The 16796-nt window shown below is 45.5% G+C and overlaps 5 protein-coding genes across 5 annotated transcripts; all 5 read right to left on the reverse strand.

Moving 5' to 3' along the window:
• Positions 1-422: 422 nt before the first annotated feature.
• Positions 423-1957, reverse strand: LOC121860485 (cuticle protein AM1199-like). The gene is made up of 3 exons (XM_042357643.1): positions 1912-1957; positions 1311-1549; positions 423-1118 (listed from the first exon to the last, which is right to left on the reverse strand). The coding sequence occupies exons 1-3, from the start codon at positions 1918-1920 to the stop codon at positions 914-916; spliced, it is 453 nt and encodes a 150-aa protein (XP_042213577.1). The 5' UTR covers positions 1921-1957; the 3' UTR covers positions 423-913.
• Positions 1958-4027: 2070 nt separating this feature from the next.
• Positions 4028-5599, reverse strand: LOC121860486 (cuticle protein AM1199-like). The gene is made up of 3 exons (XM_042357644.1): positions 5496-5599; positions 4916-5154; positions 4028-4723 (listed from the first exon to the last, which is right to left on the reverse strand). The coding sequence occupies exons 1-3, from the start codon at positions 5502-5504 to the stop codon at positions 4519-4521; spliced, it is 453 nt and encodes a 150-aa protein (XP_042213578.1). The 5' UTR covers positions 5505-5599; the 3' UTR covers positions 4028-4518.
• A 2088-nt stretch (positions 5600-7687) lies between these two features.
• Positions 7688-9280, reverse strand: LOC121860487 (cuticle protein AM1199-like). Its single transcript, XM_042357645.1, has 3 exons — positions 9177-9280; positions 8576-8814; positions 7688-8383 (listed from the first exon to the last, which is right to left on the reverse strand). Exons 1-3 carry the CDS (start codon positions 9183-9185, stop codon positions 8179-8181), a joined length of 453 nt encoding a protein of 150 aa, XP_042213579.1. The 5' UTR covers positions 9186-9280; the 3' UTR covers positions 7688-8178.
• Positions 9281-11334: 2054 nt separating this feature from the next.
• Positions 11335-12889, reverse strand: LOC121860488 (cuticle protein AM1199-like). The gene is made up of 3 exons (XM_042357646.1): positions 12832-12889; positions 12223-12461; positions 11335-12030 (listed from the first exon to the last, which is right to left on the reverse strand). Exons 1-3 carry the CDS (start codon positions 12838-12840, stop codon positions 11826-11828), a joined length of 453 nt encoding a protein of 150 aa, XP_042213580.1. The 5' UTR covers positions 12841-12889; the 3' UTR covers positions 11335-11825.
• A 2096-nt stretch (positions 12890-14985) lies between these two features.
• Positions 14986-16553, reverse strand: LOC121860489 (cuticle protein AM1199-like). Its single transcript, XM_042357647.1, has 3 exons — positions 16474-16553; positions 15873-16111; positions 14986-15681 (listed from the first exon to the last, which is right to left on the reverse strand). Exons 1-3 carry the CDS (start codon positions 16480-16482, stop codon positions 15477-15479), a joined length of 453 nt encoding a protein of 150 aa, XP_042213581.1. The 5' UTR covers positions 16483-16553; the 3' UTR covers positions 14986-15476.
• Positions 16554-16796: the final 243 nt, after the last annotated feature.

Raw genomic sequence — 16796 nt, forward strand, 5'->3', positions numbered from 1 at the left:
GATCCCACTTTTTTCCGAAACGAAATCGTCACTTTTGGCGGGATTATGTTGATATCCCGGTGGTGAGGATGGGTCGAGGAGAGGGACTTGAGGAATGGCCCAACATTCGCCGAGGCCGCAACTGCCGGAGTGGGCGCCTGATAGGTCTTGACCTTCTGGTGGTCAAGGATGTAGTGTGTGCATGTGTGTGTGTGTGTGTGTGTGTGTGTGTGTGTGTGTGTGTGTGTGTGTGTGTGTGTGTGGTCAGCAGTTTTGTTCCTCTAAGTTGCAGGGAATTAAACCTTTTAGCCATCTTCATAAACTTCAGGTATTATCCAAGAACTTTTCAGTGTGGATTATATTAATATCGGTTGATGTGTACGGCTGGTCAGGTACTTCAGGAAATATGGTTTTAGATCACAATAAAGATAGGAAACAGGACATTTGCGGTTCATCGTTTAATCACATATCTACAAAATCAACAAATATTAATAAATACGTAGACAAGATCCATCGTATAACACTAGAGTGATGAGAGTGAGAAGGTCAACAGGAGGTGAGAAAGTATTCGGGCAGCCCAACTACAGTCATAGGGAGGAGGGAGAGGTCAACCTGGCCTCTGTAGTACTCTCCAAGTGGGGAATATAATCAAGACCTACAAGAAGACTACAGCTGTACATCCCTACAGTGGAAGGTTGACACAGTGTGGACCAGAAGGTGACCAGAATAATCGGCGAAGTTGCCTCAAGGTTTTTCTGGAAGTCTTGTTGAGAAAATAAGAATCCATCCCTTGGTCTCCCTCACTGCTGATGGTCACTACTGAAGGAGTCGTGACCACCAGGTAACGGAGACTGGAAGGGACTTATTAACTTGGGTGACTCAGTGTTGAAGGGACAGGATAGTGGGTATAGAGGCACTGGGGGTCCTCAGGTGTTTAGTTGTACCGTGGGGGAGGACCACCGTACTGGGGTCCGGGGCCGGAGGAAGGGCTTGGGTTAAGACGGGCGAATTCGATCTGGGCGATGGCGTGGGCGGGGAGAGGATGGGGCGTGGGCAGCAGGTCAGATTGTACCTGGTAACCACCTGCAGCGTCGGCCACGAAGTTGAAGACTCCTGGGGTGCCGTCAGGGAAGGTGAATCTGAAAGAAAGAAAAAAAATCAAATCTTTGCCGACGGACCACTGAAGGCCACACCACCACCAGCCTTCAAACACCTTCTCCTACACTGTTATATAGCAGACACCTGTGGAAGTTACTTCTCGTCTCTTATTAAAGCTCAAGATACAACTCTGACCAACATTACTTAGGGACGTGTACACCATAGATACTCACGACCATCCTCCCTGAGACGCCACGGCGCCAGTCTCCCCCTGGGGGGCGCCCTGCTCATGGCGACTGATGCCGTCACCAGTCTCGAACTCGAAGTTGTAGTTGCCGAACTCATCAGGTCCCTGACGCTCGTCCTTCAGGATGGGGACTACAGGACCTGAGGTGTAGGATGGCTGAGGTGCCCCGTATCCTCCCTGGGGCTTGGCAGCCACTACTGCCAGTAAGGCACACAGGACCAACTTCTGTAAGAACATATACAACTTCAAAATCATAAGAGAAGTAAGAATATATAATTATAGGATTATTGATGTTGTAGGAATATATATATTAGGCATCACCTTTAGTCGTGTGTGATGAAGTCACTGAGTGAACCTCCAGGTGACACTCACCTTGCCTCCCCTCCTTAACTCATAAACTAAACCCGTCCTGTAATACAGTGTCAACACAAGGAAGAATCACCGCTAGATGGCCCTCTCTACCACACGAGTGGCAGCTATAGATGTTAGGTGGTTGTGCAGTAGTATCAATAACTAACTCATCAGAATAAAGGTGTGTTATTCATCATTCCCCAGACCATAACAGGACAGTCCCGGGCAGGTCTTACCGAGAACATGTTGCTTTGGCTGTCTTGGATCGACTGTGCTGGTCGACGGAGCTGTGGGCCTTTTATACCTGCTCGCTCTTTCTCTCTACCTGCCTCCACCTGCCCTGAATACTTTGGTTTACCTCTTTGTTCTTGACCTCGCAAAGGCCGCCGTGTGGTCTCCTCAACACCGTGTTACTATGGACACCACCAAATAAGTCATCAATGAACCTTCTTGACCCTTCTCATGATCAACATTCTTACAGTGTATAAAGGATTATATTTGACTTACAATATTGCCAAACAACCTTAATAAACGAAATGTGCTCTCTCTCTCTCTCTCTCTCTCTCTCTCTCTATCTCTCTCTCTCTCTATATATATATATATATATATATATATATATATATATATATATATATATATATCACTGTCTTACTAAATTATCAGATTATTAATAAAAGAGGACTAATGCCACTAATGGTCCAGTAGAACAGGTACTATAATTATCCTCCCATAATACCTGAGTCGGGGACCGTTTTAGGTCCATTCTGTCTGTCTGTATCTCTGTCCGTTTATCCCAAAGTAATTCCAGAACAGATTTGCAGATTTCAGCAAACTTTGGAAGGATTGATAAATATGTGACAAGGTTTACAAATTAAACATTTTGTGCAAATTACACTAAACCTGACCAGTTGTTGCCACGGTAACCGTTGCACAATGATAAAACAGGTTTTTTAGGTGTTTAAAGAAAACGACGACAAAAGACAATCTTCAGCCATAACTGAAATAATTTGCAGTATCACTAATTTGTTATTATCTTTGCCATAGTAGCGGTTCGTGGACATGGTTTGTATGCGTCTGGAGTATGTTTTGGTATTGATATTAGAATACAGTGAACACCTGCGCTAAGGTGACAGGTGAAGACTCAGTTCTGTACCTTCACTGCTGGTAATGAGTGTTGGGTCCTTAATATACGCGTACTGTATATAATAATAATAATAATAATAGATAACGGTTTATTGAAAAAGTTCTGCAGCCCGAAGGCCGAAAAATACATTGGATAGAAATAACTTATTACATACAAAGACATGGGGTGGGTGGGTCGTTTAAAAAAGCTTTCATTACTGAAAGAAGAAGGAACATGAATTGAACATACAAATTATTATAGTTTACAGTTGATTGCCCGGGCTGGTCTATTGCCCTACTGTGTGAGGTCCCTTGGGCGTCGTGGTGCAGTAATTCATCCGTAGATGTTGACATGAAGGACTTCATGTGGTCATGGAGACACCGTGTGGTGCGGTGTTCACGTGGTGTATTAACTCGTCCATAGGTGTTGACAAGAAGGACCTCACGTGGTCAAGGAGACACCGAGTGGTGTGGGGTGGTGTCACAGTACCTCACTCTCTGCTATGTGGTGTTGTGTTAGCTTTTGGTCAGGTGTAAAGCTGACCCACGTTTGTTCCCAGGGTGGACTGATTAACACTGCTTGGTCAGAAGATGGTGGTCTGTTCCCAGGGGAACTGATCTCTGGGTGTGGACTTCACTGGTGGGTCACAGCTCTGGCTGGCACTACATAGTGCTGAATTCACTGGCTTAAACACTGTTCATCCATAGATTCACTTTTTCCAGAAACAAGTACTCACTTTGGGGATTATGTTAGTATCCAGTGGTGAGGATGGGCGATGAGGAGAGGACTTGAGGACCGTAACCATTCGCCAGGGCTGGCTTCTGCTTGGGCTGGGCGCCTGATGGAGTCTTGACCTTCTAGTGGTCGGATATAGTGCCATGCATTGTGTGTAATAATAATGTGTGTGTGTGTGGCCAATGTGTGTGTGTGTGTGTGTGGCATGTGTGTGTGTGTGTGTGTGTGTGTGTGTAGTGTGTGTGTGTGTGTGTGTGTGTGTGTGTGTGTGTGTGTGTGTGTGTGTGTGTGTGTGTGTGTGTGTGTGTGAGTGTGTGTGCAGCAGTTTTGCTCTAAGTTGCAGGGAATTAAACCTTTTAGCCATCTTCATAAACTTCAGGTATTATCCAAGAACTTTTCAGTGTGGATTATATTAATATAGGTTGATGTGTACGGTTGGTCAGGTACTTCAGGAAATATGGTTTTAGATCACAATAAAGATAGGAAACAGGACATTTGCGGTTCATCGTTTAATCACATATCTACAAAATCAACAAATATTAATAAATACGTAGACAAGATCCATCGTATAACACTAGAGTGATGAGAGTGAGAAGGTCAACAGGAGGTGAGAAAGTATTCGGGCAGCCCAACTACAGTCATAGGGAGGAGGGAGAGGTCAACCTGGCCTCTGTAGTACTCTCCAAGTGGGGAATATAATCAAGACCTACAAGAAGACTACAGCTGTACATCCCTACAGTGGAAGGTTGACGCAGTGTGGACCAGAAGGTGACCAGAATATTCGGCGAAGTTGCCTCAAGGTTTTTCTGGAAGTCTTGTTGAGAAAATAAGAATCCATCCCTTGGTCTCCCTCACTGCTGATGGTCACTACTGAGGGAGTCGTGACCACCAGGTAACGGAGACTGGAAGGGACTTATTAACTTGGGCGACTCAGTGTTGAAGGGACAGGATAGTGGGTATAGAGGCACTGGGGGTCCTCAGGTGTTTAGTTGTACCGTGGGGGAGGAGCACCGTACTGGGGTCCGGGGCCGGAGGAAGGGCTTGGGTTAAGACGGGCGAATTCGATCTGGGCGATGGCGTGGGCGGGGAGAGGATGGGGCGTGGGCAGCAGGTCAGACTGTACCTGGTAACCACCTGCAGCGTCGGCCACGAAGTTGAAGACTCCTGGGGTGCCGTCAGGGAAGGTGAATCTGAAAGGGAAAATAATTATCAAATCTTTGCCGACGGACCACTGAAGGCCACACCACCACCAGCCTTCAAACACCTTCTCCTACACTGTTATATAGCAGACACCTGTGGAAGTTACTTCACGTCTCTTATTAAAGCTCAAGATACAACTCTGACCAACATTACTTAGGGACGTGTACACCATAGATACTCACGACCATCCTCCCTGAGACGCCACGGCGCCAGTCTCCCCCTGGGGGGCGCCCTGCTCATGACGACTGATGCCGTCACCAGTCTCGAACTCGAAGTTGTAGTTGCCGAACTCATCAGGTCCCTGACGCTCGTCCTTCAGGATGGGGACTACAGGACCTGAGGTGTAGGATGGCTGAGGTGCCCCGTATCCTCCCTGGGGCTTGGCAGCCACTACTGCCAGTAAGGCACACAGGACCAACTTCTGTAAGAACATATACAACTTCAAAATCATAAGAGAAGTAAGAATATATAATTATAGGATTATTGATGTTGTAGGAATATATATATTAGGCATCACCTTTAGTCGTGTGTGATGAAGTCACTGAGTGAAGCTCCAGGTGACACTCACCTTACCTCCCCTCCTTAACTCATAAACTAAACCCGTCCTGTAATACAGTGTCAACACAAGGAAGAATCACCGCTAGATGGCCCTCTCTACCACACGAGTGGCAGCTATAGATGTTAGGTGGTTGTGCATCAGAATAAATATGTGTTATTCATCATTCCCCAGACCATAACAGGACAGTCCCGGGCAGGTCTTACCGAGAACATGTTGCTTTGGCTGTCTTGGATCGACTGTGCTGGTCGACGGAGCTGTGGGCCTTTATATACCTGCTCGCTCTTTCTCTCTACCTGCCTCCACCTGCCTTGAATACTTTGGTTTACCTCTTTGTTCTTCACCTCTCAAAGGCCGCCGTGTGGTCTCCTCAACACCGTGTTGCAACAGGACCACATCCCTGAGTGTATTAAGTCCATCAGCCAGACCATTTCTTGGTGGCATACTCGTGATTAGCAGCCATTGTGGTGTGTATTCTTGGGTGTAGAGGATTATGTTTGACTTACTGAACATTTATGAGTAATACTTAATGAAGCATAAATGTACTCTCTCTCTCTGTATATATATATATATATATATATATATATATATATATATATATATAGTATATATATATATATATATATATATATATATATATCACTGTCTTACTAAATTATCAGATTATTAATAAAAGAGGACTAATGCCAATAATGGTCCAGTAGAACAGGTACTATAATTATCCTCCCATAATACCTGAGTCGGGGACCGTTTTAGGTCCATTCTGTCTGTCTGTCTCTCTGTCCGTTTATCCCAAAATAATTCCAGAACAGATTTGCAGATTTCAGCAAACTTTGGAAGGATTGATAAATATGTGACAAGGTTTACAAATTAAACATTTTGTGCAAATTACACTAAACCTGACCAGTTGTTGCCACGGTAACCGTTGCACAATGATAAAACAGGTTTTTTAGGTGTTTAAAGAAAACGACGACAAAAGACAATCTTCAGCCATAACTGAAATAATTTGCAGTATCACTAATTTGTTATTATCTTTGCCATAGTAGCGGTTCGTGGACATGGTTTGTATGCGTCTGGAGTATGTTTTGGTATTGATATTAGAATACAGTGAACACCTGCGCTAAGGTGACAGGTGAAGACTCAGTTCTGTACCTTCACTGCTGGTAATGAGTGTTGGGTCCTTAATATACGCGTACTGTATATAATAATAATAATAATAATAGATAACGGTTTATTGAAAAAGTTCTGCAGCCCGAAGGCCGAAAATATACATTGGACAGAAATAACTTATTACATACAAAGACATGGGGTGGGTGGGTCGTTTAAGAAAGCTTTCATTACTGAAAGAAGAAGGAACATGAATTGAACATACAAATTATTATAGTTTACAGTTGATTGTCCGGGCTGGTCTATTGCCCTACTGTGTGAGGTCCCTTGGGCGTCGTGGTGCAGTAATTCATCCGTAGATGTTGACATGAAGGACTTCATGTGGTCATGGAGACACCGTGTGGTGCGGTGTTCACGTGGTGTATTAACTCGTCCATAGATGTTGACAAGAAGGACCTCACGTGGTCAAGGAGACACCGAGTGGTGTGGGGTGGTGTCACAGTAACTCACTCTCTGCTATGTGGTGTTGTGTTAGCTTATGGTCAGGTGTAAAGCTGACCCACGTTTGTTCCCAGGGTGGACTGATTAACACTGCTTGGTCAGAAGATGGTGGTCTGTTCCCAGGGGTACTGATCTCTGGGTGTGGACTTCACTGGTGGGTCACAGTTCTGGCTGGCACTACATAGTGCTGAATTCACTGGCTTAAACACTGTTCATCACTGATCCCACTTTTTTCCGAAACGAAATTGTCACTTTTGGCGGGATTATGTTGATATCCCGGTGGTGAGGATGGGTCGAGGAGAGGGACTTGAGGAATGGCCCAACATTCGCCGAGGCTGCAACTGCCGGAGTGGGCGCCTGATAGGTCTTGACCTTCTGGTGGTCAAGGATGTAGTGTGTGCATTTGTGTGTGTGTGTGTGTGTGTGTGTATGTGCGTGTGGAGTGTGTGTGTGTGTGTGTGTGTGTGTGTGTGTGTGTGTGTGTGTGTGTGTGTGTGTGTGTGTGTGTGTGTGTGTGTGTGTGTGGTGTGTGTGTGTGTGTGTGTGTGTGTGTGTGTGTGTGTGTGTGTGTGTGTGTGTGTGTGTAGTGTGTGTTTGTGTGTGTGTGGTCAGCAGTTTTGTTCCTCTACTAAGTTGCAGGGAATTAAACCTTTTAGCCATCTTCATAAACTTCAGGTATTATCCAAGAACTTTTCAGTGTGGATTATATTAATATAGGTTGATGTGTACGGCTGGTCAGGTACTTCAGGAAATATGGTTTTAGATTACAATAAAGATAGGAAACAGGACATTTGCGGTTCATCGTTTAATCACATATCTACAAAATCAACAAATATTAATAAATACGTAGATAAGATCCATCGTATAACACTAGAGTGATGAGAGTGAGAAGGTCAACAGGAGGTGAGAAAGTATTCAGGCAGCCCAACTACAGTCATAGGGAGGAGGGAGAGGTCAACCTGGCCTCTGTAGTACTCTCCAAGTGGGGAATATAATCAAGACCTACAAGAAGACTACAGCTGTACATCCCTACAGTGGAAGGTTGACACAGTGTGGACCAGAAGGTGACCAGAATATTCGGCGAAGTTGCCTCAAGGTTTTTCTGGAAGTCTTGTTGAAAAAATAAGAATCCATCCCTTGGTCTCCCTCACTGCTGATGGTCACTACTGAGGGAGTCGTGACCACCAGGTAACGGAGACTGGAAGGGACTTATTAACTTGGGCGACTCAGTGTTGAAGGGACAGGATAGTGGGTATAGAGGCACTGGGGGTCCTCAGGTGTTTAGTTGTACCGTGGGGGAGGAGCACCGTACTGGGGTCCGGGGCCGGAGGAAGGGCTTGGGTTAAGACGGGCGAATTCGATCTGGGCGATGGCGTGGGCGGGGAGAGGATGGGGCGTGGGCAGCAGGTCAGACTGTACCTGGTAACCACCTGCAGCGTCGGCCACGAAGTTGAAGACTCCTGGGGTGCCGTCAGGGAAGGTGAATCTGAAAGGGAAAATAATTATCAAATCTTTGCCGACGGACCACTGAAGGCCACACCACCACCAGCCTTCAAACACCTTCTCCTACACTGTTATATAGCAGACACCTGTGGAAGTTACTTCTCGTCTCTTATTAAAGCTCAAGATACAACTCTGACCAACATTACTTAGGGACGTGTACACCATAGATACTCACGACCATCCTCCCTGAGACGCCACGGCGCCAGTCTCCCCCTGGGGGGCGCCCTGCTCATGACGACTGATGCCGTCACCAGTCTCGAACTCGAAGTTGTAGTTGCCGAACTCATCAGGTCCCTGACGCTCGTCCTTCAGGATGGGGACTACAGGACCTGAGGTGTAGGATGGCTGAGGTGCCCCGTATCCTCCCTGGGGCTTGGCAGCCACTACTGCCAGTAAGGCACACAGGACCAACTTCTGTAAGAACATATACAACTTCAAAATCATAAGAGAAGTAAAAATATATAATTATAGGATTATTGATGTTGTAGGAATATATATATCAGGCATCACCTTTAGTCGTGTGTGATGAAGTCACTGAGTGAAGCTCCAGGTGACACTCACCTTGCCTCCCCTCCTTAACTCATAAACTAAACCCGTCCTGTAATACAGTGTCAACACAAGGAAGAATCACCGCTAGATGTCCCTCTCTACCACACGAGTGGCAGCTATAGATGTTCGGTGGTTGTGCAGTAGTATCAATAACTAACTCATCAGAATAAAGGTGTGTTATTCATCATTCCCCAGACCATAACAGGACAGTCCCGGGCAGGTCTTACCGAGAACATGTTGCTTTGGCTGTCTTGGATCGACTGTGCTGGTCGACGGAGCTGTGGGCCTTTATATACCTGCTCGCTCTTTCTCTCTACCTGCCTCCACCTGCCTTGAATACTTTGGTTTACCTCTTTGTTCTTCACCTCTCAAAGGCCGCCGTGTGGTCTCCTCAACACCGTGTTGCAACAGGACCACATCCCTGAGTGTATTAAGTCCATCAGCCAGACCATTTCTTGGTGGCATACTCGTGATTAGCAGCCATTGTGGTGTGTATTCTTGGGTGTAGAGGATTATGTTTGACTTACTGAACATTTATGAGTAATACTTAATGAAGCAGAGATGTACTCTCTCTCTCTGTATATATATAATATATATATATATATATATATATATATCACTGTCTTACTAAATTATCAGATTATTAATAAAAGAGGACTAATGCCAATAATGGTCCAGTAGAACAGGTACTATAATTATCCTCCCATAATACCTGAGTCGGGGACCGTTTTAGGTCCATTCTGTCTGTCTGTCTCTGTCCGTTTATCCCAAAATAATTCCAGAACATATTTGCAGATTTCAGCAAACTTTGGAAGGATTGATAAATATGTGACAAGGTTTACAAATTAAACATTTTGTGCAAATTACACTAAACCTGACCAGTTGTTGCCACGGTAACCGTTGCACAACGATAAAACAGGTTTTTTAGGTGTTTAAAGAAAACGACGACAAAAGACAATCTTCAGCCATAACTGAAATAATTTGCAGTATCACTAATTTGTTATTATCTTTGCCATAGTAGCGGTTCGTGGACATGGTTTGTATGCGTCTGGAGTATGTTTTGGTATTGATATTAGAATACAGTGAACACCTGCGCTAAGGTGACAGGTGAAGACTCAGTTCTGTACCTTCACTGCTGGTAATGAGTGTTGGGTCCTTAATATACGCGTACTGTATATAATAATAATAATAATAATAGATAACGGTTTATTGAAAAAGTTCTGCAGCCCGAAGGCCGAAAAAATACATTGGATAGAAATAACTTATTACATACAAAGACATTTGGTGGGTGGGTCGTTTAAAAAAGCTTTCATTACTGAAAGAAGAAGGAACATGAATTGAACATACAAATTATTATAGTTTACAGTTGATTGCCCGGGCTGGTCTATTGCCCTACTGTGTGAGGTCCCTTGGGCGTCGTGGTGCAGTAATTCATCCGTAGATGTTGACATGAAGGACTTCATGTGGTCATGGAGACACCGAGTGGTGCGGTGTTCACGTGGTGTATTAACTCGTCCATAGATGTTGACAAGAAGGACCTCACGTGGTCAAGGAGACACCGAGTGGTGTGGGGTGGTGTCACAGTAACTCACTCTTTGCTATGTGGTGTTGTGTTAGCTTTTGGTCAGGTGTAAAGCTGACCCACGTTTGTTCCCAGGGTGGACTGATTAACACTGCTTGGTCAGAAGATGGTGGTCTGTTCCCAGGGGTACTGATCTCTGGGTGTGGACTTCACTGGTGGGTCACAGCTCTGGCTGGCTCTACATAGTGCTGAATTCACTGGCTTAAACACTGTTCATCACTGATCCCACTTTTTTCCGAAACGAAATTGTCACTTTTGGCGGGATTATGTTGATATCCCGGTGGAGAGGATGGGTCGAGGAGAGGGACTTGAGGAATGGCCCAACATTCGCCGAGGCCGCAACTGCCGGAGTGGGCGCCTGATAGGTCTTGACCTTCTGGTGGTCAAGGATGTAGTGTGTGCATTTGTGTGTGTGTGTGTGTGTGTGTATGCGTGTGTAGTGTGTGTGTGTGTGTGTGTGTGTGTGTGTGTGTGTGTGTGTGTGTGTGTGTGTGTGTGTGTGTGTGTGTGTAGTGTGTTTGTGTGTGTGTGTGTGTGTGTGTGTGTGTGTGTGTGTGTGTGTGTGTGTGTGTGTGTGTGTGTGTGTGTGTGTGTAGTGTGCGTTTGTGTGTGTGTGTGTGGTCAGCAGTTTTGTTCCTCTACTAAGTTGTAGGGAATTAAACCTTTTAGCCATCTTCATAAACTTCAGGTATTATCCGAGAACTTTCCAGTGTGGATTATATTAATATAGGTTGATGTGTACGGCTGGTCAGGTACTTCAGGAAATATGGTTTTAGATCACAATAAAGATAGGAAACAGGACATTTGCGGTTCATCGTTTAATCACATATCTACAAAATCAACAAATATTAATAAATACGTAGACAAGATCCATCGTATAACACTAGAGTGATGAGAGTGAGAAGGTCAACAGGAGGTGAGAAAGTATTCAGGCAGCCCAACTACAGTCATAGGGAGGAGGGAGAGGTCAACCTGGCCTCTGTAGTACTCTCCAAGTGGGGAATATAATCAAGACCTACAAGAAGACTACAGCTGTACATCCCTACAGTGGAAGGTTGACACAGTGTGGACCAGAAGGTGACCAGAATATTCGGCGAAGTTGCCTCAAGGTTTTTCTGGAAGTCTTGTTGAGAAAATAAGAATCCATCCCTTGGTCTCCCTCACTGCTGATGGTCACTACTGAGGGAGTCGTGACCACCAGGTAACGGAGACTGGAAGGGACTTATTAACTTGGGCGACTCAGTGTTGAAGGGACAGGATAGTGGGTATAGAGGCACTGGGGGTCCTCAGGTGTTTAGTTGTACCGTGGGGGAGGACCACCGTACTGGGGTCCGGGGCCGGAGGAAGGGCTTGGGTTAAGACGGGCGAATTCGATCTGGGCGATGGCGTGGGCGGGGAGAGGATGGGGCGTGGGCAGCAGGTCAGACTGTACCTGGTAACCACCTGCAGCGTCGGCCACGAAGTTGAAGACTCCTGGGGTGCCGTCAGGGAAGGTGAATCTGAAAGGGAAAATAATTATCAAATCTTTGCCGACGGACCACTGAAGGCCACACCACCACCAGCCTTCAAACACCTTCTCCTACACTGTTATATAGCAGACACCTGTGGAAGTTACTTCACGTCTCTTATTAAAGCTCAAGATACAACTCTGACCAACATTACTTAGGGACGTGTACACCATAGATACTCACGACCATCCTCCCTGAGACGCCACGGCGCCAGTCTCCCCCTGGGGGGCGCCCTGCTCATGGCGACTGATGCCGTCACCAGTCTCGAACTCGAAGTTGTAGTTGCCGAACTCATCAGGTCCCTGACGCTCGTCCTTCAGGATGGGGACTACAGGACCTGAGGTGTAGGATGGCTGAGGTGCCCCGTATCCTCCCTGGGGCTTGGCAGCCACTACTGCCAGTAAGGCACACAGGACCAACTTCTGTAAGAACATATACAACTTCAAAATCATAAGAGAAGTAAGAATATATAATTATAGGATTATTGATGTTGTAGGAATATATATATTAGGCATCACCTTTAGTCGTGTGTGATGAAGTCACTGAGTGAAGCTCCAGGTGACACTCACCTTACCTCCCCTCCTTAACTCATAAACTAAACCCGTCCTGTAATACAGTGTCAACACAAGGAAGAATCACCGCTAGATGTCCCTCTCTACCACACGAGTGGCAGCTATAGATGTTAGGTGGTTGTGCAGTAGTATCAATAACTAACTCATCAGAATAAAGGTGTGTCATTCATCATTCCCCAGACCCCCAGACTATAACAGGACAGTCCTGGGCAGGTCTTACCGAGAACATGTTGCTTAGGATGTCTTGGATCGACTGTGCTGGTCGAGTGAGCTGTGGCCTTTATATACCTGCTCGCTCCTTTCTCTCTACCTGCCTCCACCTGCCTTGAATACTTTGGTTTACCTCTTTGTTCTTCACCTCTCAAAGGCCGCCGTGTGGTCTCCTCAACACCGTGTTGCAACAGGACCACATCCCTGAGTGTATTAAGTCCATCAGCCAGACCATTTCTTGGTGGCATACTCGTGATTAGCAGCCATTGTGGTGTGTATTCTTGGGTGTAGAGGATTATGTTTGACTTACTGAACATTTATGAGTAATACTTAATGAAGCAGAGATGTACTCTCTCTCTCTGTATATATATAATATATATATATAGAATATATATATATATATATATATATATATATATATATATATAATATATATATATATATATATATATATATCACTGTCTTACTAAATTATCAGATTATTAATAAAAGAGGACTAATGCCAATAATGGTCCAGTAGAACAGGTACTATAATTATCCTCCCATAATACCTGAGTCGGGGACCGTTTTAGGTCCATTCTGTCTGTCTGTCTCTGTCCGTTTATCCCAAAATAATTCCAGAACAGATTTGCAGATTTCAGCAAACTTTGGAAGGATTGATAAATATGTGACAAGGTTTACAAATTAAACATTTTGTGCAAATTACACTAAACCTGACCAGTTGTTGCCACGGTAACCGTTGCACAATGATAAAACAGGTTTTTTAGGTGTTTAAAGAAAACGACGACAAAAGACAATCTTCAGCCATAACTGAAATAATTTGCAGTATCACTAATTTGTTATTATCTTTGCCATAGTAGCGGTTCGTGGACATGGTTTGTATGCGTCTGGAGTATGTTTTGGTATTGATATTAGAATACAGTGAACACCTGCGCTAAGGTGACAGGTGAAGACTCAGTTCTGTACCTTCACTGCTGGTAATGAGTGTTGGGTCCTTAATATACGCGTACTGTATATAATAATAATAATAATAATAGATAACGGTTTATTGAAAAAGTTCTGCAGCCCGAAGGCCGAAAATATACATTGGATAGAAATAACTTATTACATACAAAGACATGGGGTGGGTGGGTTGTTTAAAAAAGCTTTCATTACTGAAAGAAGGAACATGAATTGAACATACAAATTATTATAGTTTACAGTTGATTGCCCGGGCTGGTCTATTGCCCTACTGTGTGAGGTCCCTTGGGCGTCGTGGTGCAGTAATTCATCCGTAGATGTTGACATGAAGTACTTCATGAGGTCATGGAGACACCGTGTGGTGCGGTGTTCACGTGGTGTATTAACTCGTCCATAGATGTTGACAAGAAGGACCTCACGTGGTCAAGGAGACACCGAGTGGTGTGGGGTGGTGTCACAGTACCTCACTCTCTGCTATGTGGTGTTGTGTTAGCTTTTGGTCAGGTGTAAAGCTGACCCACGTTTGTTCCCAGGGTGGACTGATTAACACTGCTTGGTCAGAAGATGGTGGTCTGTTCCCAGGGGTACTGATCTCTGGGTGTGGACTTCACTGGTGGGTCACAGCTCTGGCTGGCACTACATAGTTCTGAATTCACTGGCTTAAACACTGTTCATCACTGATCCCACTTTTTTCCGAAACGAAATTGTCACGTTTGGCGGGATTATGTTGATATCCCGGTGGAGAGGATGGGTCGAGGAGAGGGACTTGAGGAATGGCCCAACATTCGCCGAGGCCGCAACTGCCGGAGTGGGCGCCTGATAGGTCTTGACCTTCTGGTGGTCAAGGATGTAGTGTGTGCATTTGTGTGTGTGTGTGTGTGTGTGTGTGTATGTGTGTGTGTGTGTGTGTGTGTGTGTGTGTGTGTGTGTGTGTGTGTGTGTGTGTGTGTAGTGTGTGTGTGTGTGTAGTGTGTGTGTGTGTGTGTGTGTGTGTGTGTGTAGTGTGTTGTGTGTGTGTGTGGTCAGCAGTTTTGTTCCTCTACTAAGTTGCAGGGAATTAAACCTTTTAGCCATCTTCATAAACTTCAGGTATTATCCAAGAACTTTTCAGTGTGGATTATATTAATATAGGTTGATGTGTACGGCTGGTCAGGTACTTCAGGAAATATGGTTTTAGATTACAATAAAGATAGGAAACAGGACATTTGCGGTTCATCGTTTAATCACATATCTACAAAATCAACAAATATTAATAAATACGTAGACAAGATCCATCGTATAACACTAGAGTGATGAGAGTGAGAAGGTCAACAGGAGGTGAGAAAGTATTCAGGCAGCCCAACTACAGTCATAGGGAGGAGGGAGAGGTCAACCTGGCCTCTGTAGTACTCTCCAAGTGGGGAATATAATCAAGACCTACAAGAAGACTACAGCTGTACATCCCTACAGTGGAAGGTTGACACAGTGTGGACCAGAAGGTGACCAGAATAATCGGCGAAGTTGCCTCAAGGTTTTTCTGGAAGTCTTGTTGAGAAAATAAGAATCCATCCCTTGGTCTCCCTCACTGCTGATGGTCACTACTGAAGGAGTCGTGACCACCAGGTAACGGAGACTGGAAGGGACTTATTAACTTGGGTGACTCAGTGTTGAAGGGACAGGATAGTGGGTATAGAGGCACTGGGGGTCCTCAGGTGTTTAGTTGTACCGTGGGGGAGGACCACCGTACTGGGGTCCGGGGCCGGAGGAAGGGCTTGGGTTAAGACGGGCGAATTCGATCTGGGCGATGGCGTGGGCGGGGAGAGGATGGGGCGTGGGCAGCAGGTCAGACTGTACCTGGTAACCACCTGCAGCGTCGGCCACGAAGTTGAAGACTCCTGGGGTGCCGTCAGGGAAGGTGAATCTGAAAGAAAGAAAAAAATCAAATCTTTGCCGACGGACCACTGAAGGCCACACCACCACCAGCCTTCAAACACCTTCTCCTACACTGTTATATAGCAGACACCTATGGAAGTTACTTCTCGTCTCTTATTAAAGCTCAAGATACAACTCTGACCAACATTACTTAGGGACGTGTACACCATAGATACTCACGACCATCCTCCCTGAGACGCCACGGCGCCAGTCTCCCCCTGGGGGGCGCCCTGCTCATGACGACTGATGCCGTCACCAGTCTCGAACTCGAAGTTGTAGTTGCCGAACTCATCAGGTCCCTGACGCTCGTCCTTCAGGATGGGGACTACAGGACCTGAGGTGTAGGATGGCTGAGGTGCCCCGTATCCTCCCTGGGGCTTGGCAGCCACTACTGCCAGTAAGGCACACAGGACCAACTTCTGTAAGAACATATACAACTTCAAAATCATAAGAGAAGTAAGAATATATAATTATAGGATTATTGATGTTGTAGGAATATATATATTAGGCATCACCTTTAGTCGTGTGTGATGAAGTCACTGAGTGAAGCTCCAGGTGACACTCACCTTACCTCCCCTCCTTAACTCATAAACTAAACCCGTCCTGTAATACAGTGTCAACACAAGGAAGAATCACCGCTAGATGTCCCTCTCTACCACACGAGTGGCAGCTATAGATGTTAGGTGGTTGTGCAGTAGTATCAATAACTAACTCATCAGAATAAAGGTGTGTTATTCATCATTCCCCAGACCATAACAGGACAGTCCCGGGCAGGTCTTACCGAGAACATGTTGCTTTGGCTGTCTTGGATCGACTGTGCTGGTCGACGGAGCTGTGGGCCTTTATATACCTGCTCGCTCTTTCTCTCTACCTGCCTCCACCTGCCCTGAATACTTTGGTTTACCTCTTTGTTCTTGACCTCGCAAAGGCCGCCGTGTGGTCTCCTCAACACCGTGTTGCAACAGGACCACATCCCTGAGTGTATTAAGTCCATCAGCCAGACCATTTCTTGGTGGCATACTCGTGATTAGCAGCCATTGTGGTGTGTATTCTTGGGTGTAGAGGATTATGTTTGACTTACTGAACATTTATGAGTAATACTTA

This window comes from Homarus americanus, unplaced genomic scaffold, assembly GCF_018991925.1.
Source record: "Homarus americanus isolate GMGI-L3 unplaced genomic scaffold, GMGI_Hamer_2.0 scaffold8150, whole genome shotgun sequence".
Taxonomy (NCBI): Eukaryota; Metazoa; Arthropoda; class Malacostraca; order Decapoda; family Nephropidae; genus Homarus; species Homarus americanus.